General features: G+C 38.6%; 1 protein-coding gene across 3 annotated transcripts in view; it reads left to right on the top strand.

Annotated features, from left to right (window-relative positions):
- The window catches only part of FIG4 (FIG4 phosphoinositide 5-phosphatase), a 118,900-nt gene that overhangs the window by 60,492 nt on the left and 39,968 nt on the right, over positions 1-18,440 (top strand). For all 3 annotated transcript variants that reach the window (XM_036075320.2, XM_036075327.2, XM_036075323.2), the window contains 5 exons: positions 2,078-2,216; positions 10,011-10,069; positions 11,672-11,819; positions 15,058-15,141; positions 17,308-17,503. In XM_036075320.2, coding sequence (XP_035931213.1) covers positions 2,078-2,216; positions 10,011-10,069; positions 11,672-11,819; positions 15,058-15,141; positions 17,308-17,503 — 626 coding nt within the window. The remainder of the gene's footprint in view (positions 1-2,077; positions 2,217-10,010; positions 10,070-11,671; positions 11,820-15,057; positions 15,142-17,307; positions 17,504-18,440) is intronic.

Below are 18,440 nucleotides of genomic sequence, written 5' to 3'. Positions count from 1 at the left end.
GAGTGGAGTGTGAATGCTACATTACTCTTTTTTCCTTTAAAGCATGATTGAGTACAAAAATAGGTAATCATTGCCCTCTTATTATCCACAACTACAGAGAACCCACCTATGTTAAGCTCTTGTCCATATCCAAAGTTCTACTGTCTTCCTGAGGGTGGTTGTCTTATTTACAGTCAAGAGTAGCCAGGAAAAGATCCTCAGGCTCATTAAACTGGCCTTAGAGTCCTTAGTTAGGGACTATATGCATCATAGATATATATTTATAGAAGCAGCACATTCAGCAAGTCTTCATTATGATCCTTTGAAGGAATATCCTTTATTTGGTTAGGTTTTTCACATCTCACATTTTATCATACTTGTTAAAAGTTAAGGGAAGCAACTATGAGGTTTAAAGGATGAAAGGCTCCTTGAAAACATGGCTGAAAATGGAAAGCTTCTCTAGATAGTATTAAGATATCTTGAGGTAGGTCCTGCATAGTATGAATTATTAAGTGCCATTAAGGCTATTCAGGAAGCATACAGAATGTAATTACTATAAAAGCAGTATGGGGGCACCTGGTCGGTTAATCATCTGACTCTTGCTTTCAGCTCAGGTCATGATCTCAGGGTCCTGAGATCGAGCCCTGCATTGGGCTCCATGCTCGGTGTGGAGTTGGCTTGAGATTCTCTCTCTCCCTCTCCCCCTGCCCCTCCCCCTGCTCTAAATAAATAAATAAATAAATAAAATCTTAGGGAAAAAGCAGTATGTTTACTTCTGTGTTGTGTAAAGAGGGTGCAAATTGGGGTGGTAATGTCTGCATCATTTAATACTTGTTTTCTCTCAAAAGCGGCAAAAAGGTCCCAAATTTGCTCAGCATATAAACACATCCCTTTTATATATTACTTTTGGCCTGAAAGGTAAATGCTGCTTTAATGGAACACTTCCTGTCAAAAAGTAATAACACTAATACATGTTTGATGTGCCATATTTCATTTATTGCTTTTGCTGAGATGACCAAATAGTCCAATGAGAACAATGTTGCTAATTTTAGAGATATCTGTGTTCACTATAGCTGTTGGAAGAAGATTGATTTTATGGTAATGTTATCTTGTTTCGGAAGCAGTCATTTCTACTGTGCTGTCTTTTTAGTTCTATGCTCATTTTCAGAAAGAGGGTATTATTTAATTGTGGATGTCTGCCCCAAACTTGAATACACAGGGCTCTGAGACAAGAATGGAAGGCAGGAAATGAGGGGAAACAATGAAGGATGCTGGGGCGGGGGGGGCAGTGCAGAACGGGAAGGGTGCTTCATGAAACCCTTTAGTGCTTATCATCATTTTTACCAAAATATAATTAGAAAAGGAAGGAAATACAATATATGTGCATATGTGGTTAGTAATTTTGGAGTGGTTGAATAGTTAGAATGAGGCTGTTATCCATGTGCCCACTCTGCCTTCATTATCAGACACAGAAGGGAATGGGCCAGGCCCACAGCTGAGGGGACAGAAAATGTTGTAAACATTGTTTCTGCTAGAGAAATGGAGAATAATCTCTCTCTCAAATAATAACATCTTTTTAAAAAGAAAATAAAGAAATGGAGAATATCTCTTCAAGGATTAGAAGCGGAAACTATGCAGACCAACTTGTCCAAGGTTGTGCAACAGAATACGGATAGCGTTGGATCGTTTTGTGTATTTGTTTCTGACAGTCTCTGCTTGTCATTGTAACAAAGTGAAGATGTATTTGTTTCTGGTAGACTAAAGAATGGTGAAAATGTGCTGTTATCCTAAAAATAAAATCACTATGGTATTATGGCTAAGAGTCTCAAAATTCAAGACAGTGTGTTCACTGTCCTCTAGATTATGAAAGGAATGGAGCAAAAAGGAAACATTTGGAAGCAAGATTTTAATTCTGCTCAAAATCTTAGTGACTATTTTAGATTTTGTGTATGTGTATGACTTCTGAAGTATAAATACTATTATTTTCAAGGGTATGTTTTATGAAATCACAGTTGTACTCTTCTCCTCCTGAGAAAACATTCTCCTGAGTTGTATACCTCAGTAGTGATTTCCTAAAATGTCTATTTTTGCTTTTTAGATGCTGATAGACAAGATTCCATTAATCTCTTCCTGGGAGTTTTTCATCCCACTGAAGGGAAACCTCATCTCTGGGAACTCCCAACAGATTTTTATTTGCATCATAAAAATACCATGAGACTTTTACCAACAAGAAGAAGGTATTTTTCTTCTAGTCTACTATGTAAACTCAGATTTGATGTTACTTTGAGTATGAGAGGCTTTCATTTTTGAGCAATAATCGCATAGGCTAAATAGTCAGTCTTACTACATGTTTGCTGTGAGGAATTCCGTATTGTTGGTGTCCTGATAACTAGGTCTGGGAAATTGTCATTAATAATTGGTAGCTTGCATTTTTCGTAAGATAGGAAGTTCCAGAACTTCCATCACTGAACATAAGTTGTAGCTCCACTAAGACAAACCATCAACATTATTTCTGAGTGCTTCCTACAAATGTGGAACTTGAAAGAACTCTCACATTTAAGGATCCAGTCTTTAGTATTTCAAGTGAGGGGTCCAAGCAGCATCACTTTGGAATTCTAATGTTCTTTCTTTCCGGAAGCACAACCAGCTCTTGGTGACACTGGTGAAGACAGGGAACTAAAGCAGGGACTCTGGTGGCAGACACCACTTCCACATCTCCTTTTACTCAGGCCTTTTTAGAGTCAATAGCTGTTTCAGGTTCTTTTCATGACAGTTGAATTGATGTTAATATTCTCAAAAGAATAAAGTACTTACCTGTAGTGTGGTCTCTGGGTCAGTTTGACTCTCTCAGTTAACCAACTTACTATTTGTGTGACCTTGGATTATTTAACCTCTCCCCACCTCATTTTTCTTACCTGCAAATGTGAATGATGGGACACACTTCACAGAGTCATTGTGAGGGTTCAGTGAGGGTTTAGTGAGAAGACTCTTGAGTGTTTTTAACTGAGGCATCACGTACTAACAGTGAATTTTGCCACATGAGCAAAATTTTCACACACAGGAGGCTGGAGACTGGTGCATTCCGCTCAGAAGCCTACAATGTCAAGTTCTCTCATAATGCTTTTTCTCACAGCATCAATTTAATATGGCCCTTATTTTGTGCAGCGGTGCTTCCCAAATACTAGGGGGGTCACTGCCAGTCTGGGCTTAATTGTGTGGACAGGCCATAGGCAACTGGACAATTAGCAAGTGCTGATGTTACAGCTGTTACCAAATTCTGTGTTACTTCAGGAGTGCTTAGAATATATAGGGATGGGTCAGAGTTTCTGTTTCTCAGATTTGTTCTTGTAAGTGCCTATTGTTGGAATAACCAACTTACTATTTGAGTTTATTTTCCCTGTTAATGAAGCACTGCTGGTTTTCACATTAAATGATTGCCTCTGAATTTTTGCTGATAAAAAAAGTGGAACTAATTATGTTTATTGGGTGAGAGATGAGTGTAAATAACCCATATTTAGCTCTGGTGATGCAATTGACTATGCGTAAATGTGGGTGATTTTCCGAAATTTTATATTACCTTCCAGTATTAAAGCTATTAACACAAAGGTTGGGAAGAACCAAAACTCAATTTTTTACTGCAGAAATTAGCTCATGTATTACAAGTGTACATTAAACCACTTGCGTACCTTGAGTTACATAACTGATAACTAAGGCAGGCAGTGTTGGAGCTTATTTGTGACATCAAAAGAAGCTGCTGTTATAGCCCCATTTTCTAGAAAAAAAAAAAAAGGAAACTGAGGTTGCAGAGAGAATGTGTCTTGACTGAGATAATTCAGCTCATTAGATGATTCAGCAAGAATCAGCTACAAGCCTGCCACTGAAAATAAAGTTTTATCAAAGTAGATAATATGGCTGTCTCAGTAGGTTTGGTCTCCTGTTTTTGTGGGGTTTTTTTTTTCTCCAGAATATCACAATTCCAAAAATCAGTTTATGCTATCAACAGTAGATATTGCTCATAAACAGTACTTACAAATACTGTAAGATAAATTTCAGTGTTTTTATTTTGGACTTTTGGGTGTCACCCACCTATCCTGGTTATTTTGGTGACAGTTAATATTATAATTCTCAGATAAAATGAATAGTTTAGCCAGAGGCAGTTAACTGGGTGAGAGCGTGGACTTCAGGGTTGGGTGGGGCGGAGTTAGAATTTCTGCCAATGTGTGACCTCTGACCTATTAAACTCTGGAAATCCTTTTCCTCATCTGTAAAATGGAGAGGACTATGCACACCTCATGGGTCATTTTGAGGATTAAGTGAGAAAATGTGTGGGAACTACTTAGTACTGGGTCTGACACAGAATCAACACAGTCCTGAAGCTGCCGGGCTTTGGAGAGAAGGCCTCCAGTTAAAACCTGTGTGACTGTGGGCAAGTTACATAACTGGTCTCAGTCTCAGTGGCCATTATCAGTAAAATAGACATAATAATACCATCTAACTTGTACATTTTCTGAGCATCAGATGGGATAATATAAATGCTTAGCACATAGCAAATCCAACAGATGTCAGTACTGTGATTATTCTCTAAGGAGAATATATTCCCTAGTTGTAACATTTATTAAAAAATCATACGGGATGACCATAAAATCTGGAAACTTAGATAATATTATTTTATCATTTATTATAATATAATAGCAATAAACACTTTATATGTATTAGCTTGTGTTTCCAAACTGGGTGACCATCCTGTATTTTATATTATGTTTACCAGTGATTTATTCTGGTATATTTTTATTGAACGATAGGGAAGGGGGAATAATTCTAGCTCTGACTAGAGTTCATCCAAACCAGGTCCTCTTGAGGTAACTACTTCTATTACTCAAAATCCCACATTTATTGATCTGCCTAGAACCGCTAGATGAAGCTTTGTTCTGAATTAGGTTAATATGTCATACATCATCTAAGATGCTATTTATTGATTCAGTGTTTATCATGTCACCAAGATGTTTTTAGATATTAAGCACTAATTACTTCATTGACTCAGAGTTGGGCGGCTTCCTGGCTCTATTCACTGTCTGATGTGTGAGTTCCCTCTGTGTCTCCCGGGAGAGGTCGTCCGGCCTGTGCATGACTAGTCCTGGTTTGTCCTCTGGGCCGTGTCTGGCTGAGGCAGTTCTTCTCAGACAGTCCACTTACACAGTTCTTCCCCACATCACCCTGAGCTCTGCTGCTAATCCCAGTTTGACCCGCTGAGACCTTAACACAATTTCCCTATCCACTTTATAGTCTTCTAATTATTTGAAGACAAGTTCACACCTTCTCCAAAATCTCTTCTTCAGGTTAAATAGCCCCACTCTCTTCAGCTGTTCCTCACAGACTGTGATCTCAAGTCTCTTTGGGATTCAGAATGCTCTCGTATGGATTCCAGTCCATGTCAATGTTCTTTTTAAACGGTGGTACCCAGACCTGGGTTCAGTAATGGTCACAGTTTGATCTGATTGGTGCCAAGTGTTATGGAACCATTAGAGCCATTACTCCTCTTGGCCTGGTTACTCTGTGTTTATCATTAACTATAAGATTGCACAAGCTATTTTTAGCAATGCCATCATAATGTTGACTCTCTGAGCTTCCTGTCCATTAGAACTCTCAAGTGTTTTTAACATGGCCTGCTACCATGCCTTATCTATACCATTCTTGTATGTTCATTCAGGCATTCTTGGTCATGTTCATATATGCTTTGCCTGCTTCCAAAAGAGAGGGTTTAAATGTATATCCTTGTTATTAACTATTACCTGTAGATTTGTAGCTTCTTCAGTCATCTTGATTCTAATACAAATCCTTGATGAAAAATGTTGAATAGAATAAGGTAGATGGCAGAGCCCTCTGGGACACAACCAGACAACTCCTTCTACCTTAACATTGTTTCATAATTTTTGGTTTGGAATTATTTAAATGGATGTAACTTACTCTACTGTCATCATTTAACTATACTGTCCTCCTGCCCCCATTTCTCTATCTTGTTCACAAATATTAATTACTTTGCTAAAGTCCATGTGTTATTTCAGAGGGCTCCCATGTTTGTTAGGGGAATGAAAGAGTCTTTTTTTTAAGCCTCCCTAATCTTCCTATGTGAGTGAGCCAGTGGAATTGAGCACTCTTCATACTAGGGACCAAAGAAGAGAAGAGCAGCTGACTTATTAGGTATTGTATACAAAGGAAGAAGTGACACCAACTTGCAGTCTCAGTCCTCTGATCCCTGGTCCCAAAGCAGGTTTCTGTCCTGCTTCCGGTGCTCTTCCTCTGAGTAAATGTACGCAGGGGTGGGCTGAGTCCTCTCAGATGCTCTCATCTTCTATCCATCTCAGTTCATCTTCCCTGGGGTGGGGATTTCTCAGGGGCTTCTGTGCTTCTGAGACCCACCCAGTGGTGTTGGACTTTTTAAAAAGCATTGTTACGTTGCTTTATCTTGCTTAGGGAAATAAAGTTTAGAAACATTCAGAAAAAAAATCTATGGCCTGTTTCAAGTCACTAACAGATTCTCTCTTAATTCTTTTTCTCCACATGGTACATTCTGAGCTTAAACACATTCTTTATCATGTTTACTTCTTTATCTTAGGTAAGCTAATGGTGAGCAACATTCTTTAGGAAATTCCTTATGTACAAGCTGATACCTTCTTTATTTTCTTCCTCTGCCAAAATTAAGTGATTACAAAATAGAATTTACACCTGTGTGCATATGCATGTGCATGCACACACACACACACCTTACATAATTAGTCCATGCTTTTTCATTCTTCTGATCTGATAGTCTGGTTCTCCTATGATAAAAGCAAATGAGATTAGACTGGTGTATTTTGGATGTGGATTCATGGAAGTCACTGGTCATCTTTTTAGGTTACTCACAACACATCTCTATGTAATACTTGATTCTGTTATCTTGCCGGAATTGACATCATACTCATTGATATGTAGTTTTTGGAATCTATTACCCTCTCACTTTCGAGCGTCAAGACTGCATTTGGCCATTTTTAGTGTAAGTTCCATTCTTCATTCTTGGAAAGATGATTGATCCCAGTGATACCAGGACACTTGAATTCTTTTAGAGATGCTCTGCTGTTCCCTTTCATCTCTTGGGCTGTACATGCTTTTCTCTTCTCTTGTTTTTATCTTTCCAGCATGAAGCTTCTCATGACTGTTGAAGATAGAAAGAATGCTGGAATTAAGTAGCTCTCCTTTCTCTGTCATTATTTTCAACATGGCATTTCTAACACTGTTCTATGTGTCAGACACACAGTAGGTGCTCAATAAATGTTGAAAGACCGAATGAATTAGCCACAAGCAGCAGGCACAACCCTTTTCTGTTCTTTTCATGCTATAAACGTTGCTATTCAGAAAGCAGCGTGAGGACCGGCCCCTCTGGCCTCACCCAGGAGCTTCTCATCAATGCAGAATCTCAGGCCCCACCTACTGAATCAGAATCTGTCATTTTACAGGATCTCCCAGGTGTTCGTGTGTGCACTGAATTTCGAGAAGGACTGCTCTAAGCATAACTTCGGTCTCAAGCAAAACTTGAAGAGCCTTTCCTATTATCATCTCACCTCCCCCTGTTACAGTTCATTAGGCGTCATGTTCCTTTTTTCCATCATCCTTGGTTATGTATTCTGCTTGCCATCTCTAGGAGAGTTCTCTCTGTTGCCTATTTCATTTAAATACCCCCTATTCTTCATAATTGGGATTATTCAAGATTGTAATGTCAGCATTTTATTTTTAGAAAGCCTTTCATTTATTTAAAATGATCTTTTTAGCATTTTTGGTTATAGACTCTTTTTTTCTCTTCTGAACCTTCTGAAAAACTATGTTTTTAATACACTTTGATATACCATTTCACATCATTCCCCTTCCTAGAGCTCATGAACTTTGATATAGCATTTTCCCCCTAAAAATACAATTTATCAGAATTTGATTTAGTATTAAATCCAATGTTTCAGATTCTTGGCTCACAGCAGATGACTCTTCTGGCAGAAATCCAGGTGATTGAAATTTCCTACTTTCCTCTGCCTGGCCTCTGTAATCAAGGAATGAATATTTACAGTTAAAGATTAACAGGGCCTCTACTATTTTCTAAGGGAACTTGTTCTTTAGGACTATCCATTCACTTAATGATTTTGCTTAACTGTTGTAATTAGCTGTACACACAGACCCATATACATAGAGCAGTGGGGCGGGGGGAGTAATCTAGTTCTCAGATAACCACGTGCAAGAGAGTGTTGGTGGTAGAACTTGGGTCAAGGTCCTGCTGCTCATTGGCTTGCAGAGTAATGCAGGCACATTCTCTGGGGAGACGTAAACAGCAGCTCCTAGGGTCTGGCTTAGTATACCCAAATATTTTTTAGCTAAAAGTCAGTAACATCAGAGCATCTTGACTCTCAGGTGTGTTCGTGGCATTTTTGTAGATCTGTGACATAGTTGAAACAAGAAAGGGGTTGGGAAGGAAATGAACATGTTGAAGACCTCCTATGCCAAAAACTTCACAAACATGTTTTAAAAAGACAAAAAAGGAGAATACAGGTAGCAACCTCTTCTACCTCAGCCGCAGCAACTTCTTCCCAGAAACATCACCAAAGGCAAGGGTAGCAAGGGCAAAAATGAACTATTGGGACTTCATCAAGATAAAAAGCTTTTGCACAACAAAGGAAACAGTCAACAAAACCAAAAGACAACCGACAGAATGGGAGAAGATATTTGCAAATGACATATCAGATAAAGGGCTAGTATCCAAAATCTATTAAGAACTTATCAAACTCAACACCCAAAGAACAAATAATCCAATCAAGAAATGGACAGAAGACATGAACAGACATTTTTCCAAAGAAGACATCCAAATGGCCAACAGACACATGAAAAAGTGCTCAACATCACTCAGCATCAGGGAAATCCAAATCAAAACCTCAGTGAGATGCCACCTCACACCAGTCAGAATGGCTAAAATTAACAAGTCAGGAAACGACAGATGTTGGCTAGGATGCGGAGAAAGGGGAACCTTCCTACACTGTTGGTGGGAATGCAAGCTGGTGCAGCCACTCTGGAAAACAGTATGGAGTTTCCTCAAAAAGTTGAAAATAGAGCTGCCCTACGACCCAGCAATTGCACTACTGGGTATTTACCCCAAAGATACAAATGTAGGGATCCGAAGGGGTACTTGCACCCCAATGTTTATAGCAGCAATGTCCACAATAGCCAAACTATGGAAAGAGCCAAGATGTCCATCGACAGATGAATGGATAAAGAAGATGTGGTATATATGTACAATGGAATATTATGCAGCCATCCAAAAACCGAAATCTTGCCATTTGCAACTACGTGGATGGAACTAGAGGGTATTAGGCTAAGCGAAATAAGTCTATCAGAGAAAGACATGTATCATATGATCTCACTGATATGAGGAATTCTTAATCTCAGGAAACAAACTGAGGGTTGCTGGAGTGGTGGGGGGTGGGAGGGATGGGTGGCTAGGTGATAGACATTGGGGAGGGTATGTACTATGGTGAGTGCTGTGAATTGTGTAAAACTGTTGAATCACAGACCTGTACCTCTGAAACAAATAATATATTATATATTAAAAAAAAAAAAAGAAGATAGTAGGAAGGGAAAAATGAAAGGGGGGAATCGGAGGGGGAGATGAACCATGAGAGACTATGGACTCTGAGAAAAAAACTGAGGGTTTTAGGGGGGAGGGCGTGGGGGGATGGGTTAGCCTGGTGATGGGTATTAAAGAGGGCACGTATTGAATGGAGCACTGGGTGTTAGATGCAAACAATGAATCATGGAACATTACATCAAAAACTAATGATGTAATGTATGGTGATTAACATAACATAATAAAAAATAAAATTAAAAAAATAAAAAAGTTAACTTTGAAGTATGAGGCAGCATCTTACAATAGACTGTAAACCCCTTCAACACAGTGAATTATAGAAAGCCAGCATTTAAATTTGGTCCATCTTATCCTTTTATTTATTTTTTTAATTTTATAGCTATACTTATTGGTGGACACCAGAGGTAATAAAACATTTACCACTGCCGTATGATGAAGGTAGGTACACTGTTTCTCTTTTAGTTTTTATACCAATATATTTTGGAATTATTCCTAAATGAGCTTGAAGCATTAAATTCTTTGCATATAATATTTCATTAAAAAGGAATGACTACTCAGTTTTATGTTGCTGCTATAATAGGGGATTGTAATATCTTAGCTTTTTAAGGGCAGCGATTGTGTTATACCTCTTTTATCCAAGTAGGCCAGTACCTTGTACTGTGTTTTATAGTTATTAGGTATGTCCCTGAAATGTCTAATGGATATAATACATTAGTTTACCATTTTAAATTAGTACTGATTATATTTCTAGATATTTGGGGGTAATGGGAAGGAAGTGAAGACTCACTCACAAGGAGAAATAAAAACTTTTCCTGTATCTAAGCAGTGGAAAAAGATACAGATGTGTATATAAAAGTACATTTTAGTCACTAAAGTTTAAATTTCATTTCATTAATTTGTCTGAAAGGCAGGAAAATTTTTATGTTAAATGAATGAACTCAAATGTACAATACATTCGAATGATGTTTCCAATTGAAATAATTGCTCGGTTTTTTTTTTTTTTTAAAGATTTTTTATTTATTTATTTGAGACAGAGAGAATGAGAGAGAGAGAGCACATGAGAGGGAGGAGGGTCAGAGGGAGAAGCAGGCTCCTTGCTGAGCAGGGAGCCCGATGCGGGACTCGATCCAGGGACTCCAGGATCATGACCTGAGCCGAAGGCAGTCGCTTAACCAACTGAGCCACCCAGGCGCCCTAATTGCTCGGTTTTAAATAGAGTGTAGTGCTGTTACTGATTCCCCTGACCTTGAACAAGCCAGTTTTCCCAGTTGTGAAAGGGCACTAAGTAAGATCGACTCCCAATCTGGAACATTCCACATAAGGACTCCCATCTAGTCATGGTTAGGTATTCCAACTTTGGGTAGTAAAGGCCATAAACTAAGATTACAAATGATTTTTAGTTCTTAATAAATTATTAATTAATTTTTAAAAAGTATTTGTAACCTTGAAATTCTGGGAAAAATCATAACTCATACTGCAAAGGTTTGTTGTTCTAAGAGAAAGGAAAGGACTTTTAACAGTCTAATGTTGGCCATAAATAAGATTTGAAATATAAAGGAAAATTTAGTGAAATAGCTGCGTGATTTAAGAACAAAAAGGAATTTAAAGAGCTGAGTAGTTTTTTTTTTAAAAGATGTTTTATTTATTTATTTGAGAGAGAGAAAGAAAGAGAGAGAGAGAGTACAAGTGGGGTGAGGGTCAGAGGGAGAAGCAGACTCCCTGCTGAGCTGGGAGCCCGATGTGGGACTTGATCCAGGGACTTCAGGATTGTGACCTGAGCCCAAGGCAGACACTTAACAACTGAGCCACCCAGGCACCCAGAGCTGAGTAGTTTGATTTCTAAAACAGCTCCCTCCTCCCACCCAGACTTTTGGGGGCCCTCCTGCCTCCTTGGAGCTTGTCACACTTGGTTTTGCACTGTGTATTCTGTGTACATATCTCATCTCTTTCCCAAGTATATGAGTGCTAGAGGCAGGAGCTAAACCTTGTTTGCCAGATGTCATCTAAAGACTTTACGAGTAACAGGCCTATCTCTCTTAGTTATCTGTGCTGCGAACTTAAAGAAGTTGATAGTGAAGAAATTCCACAAATATGAAGAAGAGATTGACATCCACAATGAGTTCTTTCGACCATACGAACTGAGTAGTTTTGATGATACCTTTTGCTTGGCTATGACAAGCTCAGCACGGTACGTTGTGAGTGCCCTGAGACTGTTGTAAGGATTTGGGAACTTTAGTTTTCCTAGTCTGTATAGATATGTCTTGCTTTGCCGCAAGTCCATTCCGCAAGCCTGCTGGCGGGGATTGTACAGCCCCTGAATACCACCTGTGATGGGGAGCCCACCGCTTCAGGAGGCAGTCAGTTCTAGTGTTAGACAACTGGAGTTAATTTCTTTCCTTTGGTAAGTTGAAACCTGCCTCTCATTGGTCCTAGTTTGTCATTTGGAATAAACTCACTTTTTAAAATTGAACATAGAAATCGAGAGCCAGCATAAATTAGTTGGAAAAAAGCATAGTCTTTGGTACTAGAAAGGTAGGGATGTGAATCATAGATCAGCCACTGCCTACCTGTGTGACCCTGAGAAAATTATCTAATTTATCTACCTAGAAAATTATCTAGTCTCAGTTTCTTCTTTTATGTAGATAGAGGCGTGTGCATTATACACGTATATACACATACATGCCAAGTGCCTTAATGGGGTGCTTGACGCAGGTGGGTGACTAATAAATGGTGGCTATCGTTATATTATTTTTATTAGGAATAGGACAGGTGTGGTTCTTTTTCTGTACAATAGCCCTCCAGATATTTGAGGAAGCAGTGTTAATTTTTTTTCAGGTAAATATCCTTCATTCTTTCTTTTCACAATTCTTGTGTCATTGTTTCCAGACTCTTCATCTTGGTCTGTCACTTTTGAATATATTACATTTTTTCAGAATTTGGTGGCATCTTTTAGAAAAGTGGTGGGACTAGAGTAAGAAAATTAGACAAAGCAAATCACTTCTTGATTATTATATTTTATATTAAAGTTTGCATTTTTGTATTTTACATTTTCTTCCAATGTGATATAGGTATGCTAAACTTAATATACATGTAGAAACATATCCTATGGTTTTGTTTCCGAGAAGCCATTCTATATTTTGCTTTAGTTTCAGATGGAAAGTTTAGAATTTTTACTTGGTTGACTTTCAATTAAACTTATTAAAAGTTTAGAAGTTTTAACCGTAAGGTTATTGTCATTTCAAGAATATTTCAACTCAGCAAAGGATGAATGATTTTATGCATATGTGTATATACAGTTGATTTTTTATTTGCAGGGGTTATGTTCTATAAAGTTCCTGAAACAACTGGATTAGAGAGTACTGAACCGTTGCTCTTTGGGGAAATACAGGGTTAGGTTTGGCAAGCCTCGGGTCACAACATTTTTATCAGCCAGTCAAAACATAACCATGGGGGCGCTTGGGTGGCTCAGTCGCTGGGCGTCTGCCTTCGGCTTGGGTCATGATCCCAGGGTCCTGGGATCGAGCCCCACATCGGGATCCCTGCTCGTCAGGAAGCCTGCTTCTCCCTCTCCCACTCCCTCTGCTTGTGTTCCCTCTCCCGCTTGTCTCTCTCTGTCAAATACATAAATAAAATCTTAAAAAAAAAAAAACATAACCATGTTATGTTGTTTCTGTTTAAAGATGCCTTATTAAATATATATTGTTGATTTATTAACATTGAACTCATAGCAGACAACACTTTTTATTAACATTGACCTGACAGCAAACAATACTATAACTCATACGAGATCAAAGCTTCTCCAACACACGTATTTCCTTTTTTTTTTTTAAGGTTTTATTTATTCGTTTGACAGAGAGAGGGAGAGAGAGAGAGAGAGTGAGCACGCACAAGCAGGGGGAGTAGCAGAGGGAGAGGGAGAAGCAGGCTACCCACTGAGCAGGGAGCCCAATGTGGGGCTTGATCCCAGGACCCTGGGATCGTGACCTGAGCTGAAGGCAGATACTTAACCAACTGAGCCACACAGGCACCCCAAAACACGTGTTTTCTTTCTAACACACAGCTCTCTCTTGTGCCTAGAAGCCCTAGAGAGCTTCAGCACTATGCTTGGGGTCATTTGAGACAACGAGATTACCAACAGAAAGCACAAAAAGGTGAAAAACATGGCAGTAAATAGACCATGGAAAGGACACTTGCTTATAGCATGAGAGGTGAAACAAGAGGGCAGAGTGTCGCCTTGTTCTCCATCAGCTGAGAACATGAGCTTTGCGTTACTCTATAATTTTTCACTGTTCTACACATGTTTGCAAGTGATCATGAAAGCTCTGAGTGTTGGTTTTGGGGTTACAAGTAAATTTTAGTGAGCAAACAAATTCTCAAATAAGGAGTCCACAAATAATGAGGATCGACTATCTATGTTCAAAAAGAAAGAAAAATGAAACCACTTACATTTTTAAAACAACATTTTCTGTCAAAGAGGCATTCTGGATCAGATTCTATTTTACTTTCTTTTCCTTCAAAAAATGTAATGGGTCACACTTGGAGTGGTATCCTTGCCAAAGCCATAATTCTCATCAGCATAAACCATGCAACTCTGGTATTTCTGGCATCTATGAGGAGTTTGGTCTGGTTATAGCAATAATTAGGAGGTAGGCTTTGCACAGTGCCGAAGGAGCTTCAGCTTATCTTCGTATGTGGCAAACTAAAAGTTTCTATTTAAAGTGTTCCAGTATTTTAATGAATTAACCCCAACCTAATGAGGTAGATGCTGATACTTCAGTTCCAATACTCCTGTGTTTTTTTTTTTTTTTTTTTTTAGATTTTATTTATTTATTTGACAGAGAGAGACATAGTGAGAGCAGGAACACAAGCAGGGGGAGTGGGAGAGGGAGAAGCAGGCTTCCCGCGGAGCAGGGAGCCCGATGTGGGACTCGATCCCAGGACCCCGGAATCATGACCTGAGCCGAAGGCAGACGCTCAACGACTGAGCCACCCAGGCGCCCTCCTGTGTTTTTGATTATTGTGTCAGCCTCCCTGAGTAGTATAGTGTAATAAAAACATTGTGCTTTGCCATTGGTTTTATGAATTTAGTTTTACCTGGAAAGTAATTCTGATGTATAAACAAAGTGTATACATTGTGGCAACAATTTAGATATAACTCTGTTCCAGTAGAGAAAATCTTAAATTCAAAACCACTGGGTCTCATAATCATGAAGAAAATTCATAGTGAAGACTGAGAGCTTGAAGTTACCTGGTGCCATTAGTTCATGGGGATTTATGGCCTGGATCACCTAAGCTCCCCTGAACATTTGGCTCAGAATATATGTAGCTCTGAGGGCTAAGAAGGAATAGTATGAGAATGTGAATTGAACAGAAGTATCCTGGAGATGGACAGTGATTCATATGGAATTTCTTTCCTGTTTCTTCAGTGACTTTATGCCCAAGACCGTTGGCATTGATCCAAGTCCATTTACAGTGCGTAAACCAGATGAAACCGGAAAATCAGTATTGGGGTAAGATTTGCATATAGAATGAAATTTTAAAGATTCATGTAAAATAATATGGCACTTGCAATATAATTTTCACCAAAAAGAATAACTTCAAGTCACATAGTTTGGAGCACATTCCATTTATTGCATCTATGCAGGTGGTTTATTCATAGCTCTGGGATCACTAAAGAATTCAACATTGAAAGAATTTATAGGAATTTCAGCAACATAGTACATTTTATTATTTTAAATTAGAAATATCACAGATGGCATAGGGACAGGTAGCAGATATTATGTGTTATGTCCTATAAATAACTCAGCGTTCTCAGTTTCCCACAACATAAAATACTTAGGTAAAAATTTATAGTCATTTTATTTATTTTTGTTGGCATCCTGAGAAACCATTAAAACAAATATGCTCAGGTAGAGAAATTAATAGGTTTTCTGTATATTACTGTAACATTGTTTTGGGGAAGACTGTTACACCCAATAATGTGAGGAAGAAGTCAAATCATGTCTCCATCTTCATGCTTAGAAACCGGAGTGAGAGTGATATGTTCTGGCATGAGAATCTGTTACTGCCACTGACCTGAATAATCCCAGTGATGAGATTTTTTTTTAGACTCTGGCCAGAATCCCTGGCTAGACTGTAGATACTGAGTCCTAATTGTATTTGTGAGTGTGTATGGGATCCTGGTTGGACTCCAGCTACATGTGGTTTATGCAATGGGATGTACATTACCATTTCCAGATATACCATTTCTGTGGCTTTAAATAGCTACATGTTAGGCCTTGGACTGGAAACTATGGAATTTAAGAGATGTCCTCAGGAATTCAGAATTCAAGGAGTTCCTGGAATAAATAAGTAACCAGCTACATTATTGTATGGCACAGAAATGCCACTGACTTTAATTTTTACTTTGCAGAAAGTCAGAAACTAGCTTATTTTCTATAATATCTAACCCATAGTCAGATAGTACTTCATTTTCCTTTCCTAGAGCATTTCAGAATATTATGGCATTTTAAGTCTTTTATAGAGAGTAGTTTTTAAAGAGTGAAATATTAAACATTTTTCATAAAAGCCAAAAATTTTACTATAAAATATTTTGAGTTTATTTTTTTTAAGATTTTTTAATTTATTCATTTGTCAGAGAGAGAGAGAGAGCACAAGCAGGGGGAGCGGCAGGCAGAGGGAGAAGCAGGCTCCCGGCTGAGCAAGGAGCCCGATGTGGGACTTGATCCCAGGACCCTGGGATCATGACCTGAGCCAAAGGTAGACGCTTAACCGACTGAGCCACCCAAGCGTCCCTATTTTCTGAGTTTAAAAGAAAACAGCATTCTTACTACTCTTGTACTTGGAACTAAAAGTAAATACTTTTATAAGTCTGAGTTTTGGGGGTTTTTTTCCCCATCTATTCCCTACTATTAGTAGGAATGTTTAGCAGATATAGTTATTTACTAATAACACAAATTTTAAAATTTAGTTTATGTTCATCAGTTGCTCATTACTATGTACAAATCAGCTGATGCTGTGATTGATAAAAATCATAGAAGGGAAGGAAATTTACATGGATTTGGCTATTGACCTTTTCTTGAATGTTTTACAAGTTGTAGCAAGATAATTTTACTAATGTCCCAAACACATAGTTTGCTATTATTGTACCATAAATTTTGAAAATAGTGATTTCACTTACCAAAGGAGGACACAGTAACCAAGTGGTGAGAAGACTTTTCTGCATTGGTTTACACGCACTTACTGGTTTATTTTCTGAATTTATTTATTTATTTATAAAGATTTTATTTATTTGACAGAGAGAGACACAGCGAGAGAGGGAACACAAGTAGGGGGAGTGGGAGAGGGAGCAGCAGGCTTCCCGCTGGGCAGGGAGCCCGACGTGGGGCTCGATTCCTGGGATCATGACCTGAGCCAAAGGCAGATGCTTAACGACTGAGTCACCAGGTGCCCCTATTTTCTGAATTTATAACAGGGCTTAAATTCATATAAGGTCAGTACATGTACATGGTAAAACGTTAAGGTTTTCCCTTAATCACAACTTGAACCCAGGAACTAGTTTCTCACAGCCATTTTCTTGTGCTTCACTAGCACTAAGGTTTTGGACAGAGTCATACATAGTGAGTGTCAAGGGTTTGGCTTAAAGATGCTTTATATCAATATTCATCTTTTTAAAGGAACAAAAGCAATAGAGAAGAAGCTGTCTTACAGCGTAAAACGGCAGCCAGCGCCCCGCCACCCCCCAGCGAGGAGGCAGTGTCCAGCAGCTCTGAGGATGACTCTGGGACCGACCGGGAAGAGGAGGGCTCTGTGTCTCAGCGCTCCACCCCAGTGAAGATGACGGACACAGGGGACAGTGCCAAAGTGACCGAGGTGGGAGCGGAGCTTGTGTCTGGCATGAGGCTTTGGAGAATGATCTCTAAAATCCTACTTTCTGTTAAAAGGCTGAGAGAAAAGGTCACGTTATCTCATGTACACCATTCTAATGTGTGGTGTTTGAGGCATTGCAGAGATGAATACTTTTTTTTTTTTTTAACTGAAGTATAGTTGACATACAATATTATATTAGTTTCAGGTGTACAACATAGTGATCCCACAATTCTATACATTATTCAATGCTCACCGTAAGTGTAGTCACCTGTGACCATACAATGTTATTACAACATTATTGACTAGATTCCCTGTGCTGTACTTTTCATCTCTGTGATTTTTTTATTTTATAACTGGAAGTTTGTACCTCTTAATTTCCTTCACCTATTTTTCCCATGCCCGTACTTCCTCCCCTCTGGCATCCACCAGTTTGTTCTCTGTATTTATGAGTCTGTTTCTGTTTGTCTGTTTGTTTTTGAGATTCCACGTATAACTGAAATCATATGGTATTTGTCTTTCTCTGTCTGACTTATTTCACTTAGCATAATACCCTTGAGGTCTATCCATGTTGTCAAAAATGTCAAGAATCTCATTCTTTTTTATGGCTGAATAATATTCCTTTGCATTTATATATGTATATAAATACCACATCTTGCATATCCGTTTATCTATTTATGGACACTTAGGTTGCTTCCATATCTTGGCTATTGTAAATAATGCTGCAATAAACATAGGGGTGCCTCTATTATCTTTTGAATTTGAATTGTTTTTGTGTAAATATTCAGTAGTAAAATTACTGTATCATATGGCATTTCTGTTTTTAATTTTTTGAGGAACTCCATTCTGTTTTCCACAGTGGTTGCACCAATTTACATTCCCACTAACAGGGCATGATGGTTCCCTTTTCTCCACATCCTTGCCAACACTTGCTCTTTATTTC

The sequence above is a fragment of the Halichoerus grypus genome, chromosome 9 (genome assembly GCF_964656455.1).
Source record: "Halichoerus grypus chromosome 9, mHalGry1.hap1.1, whole genome shotgun sequence".
Taxonomy (NCBI): domain Eukaryota; kingdom Metazoa; phylum Chordata; class Mammalia; order Carnivora; family Phocidae; genus Halichoerus; species Halichoerus grypus.
This window is presented reverse-complemented; position numbering and strand designations above follow the sequence as displayed.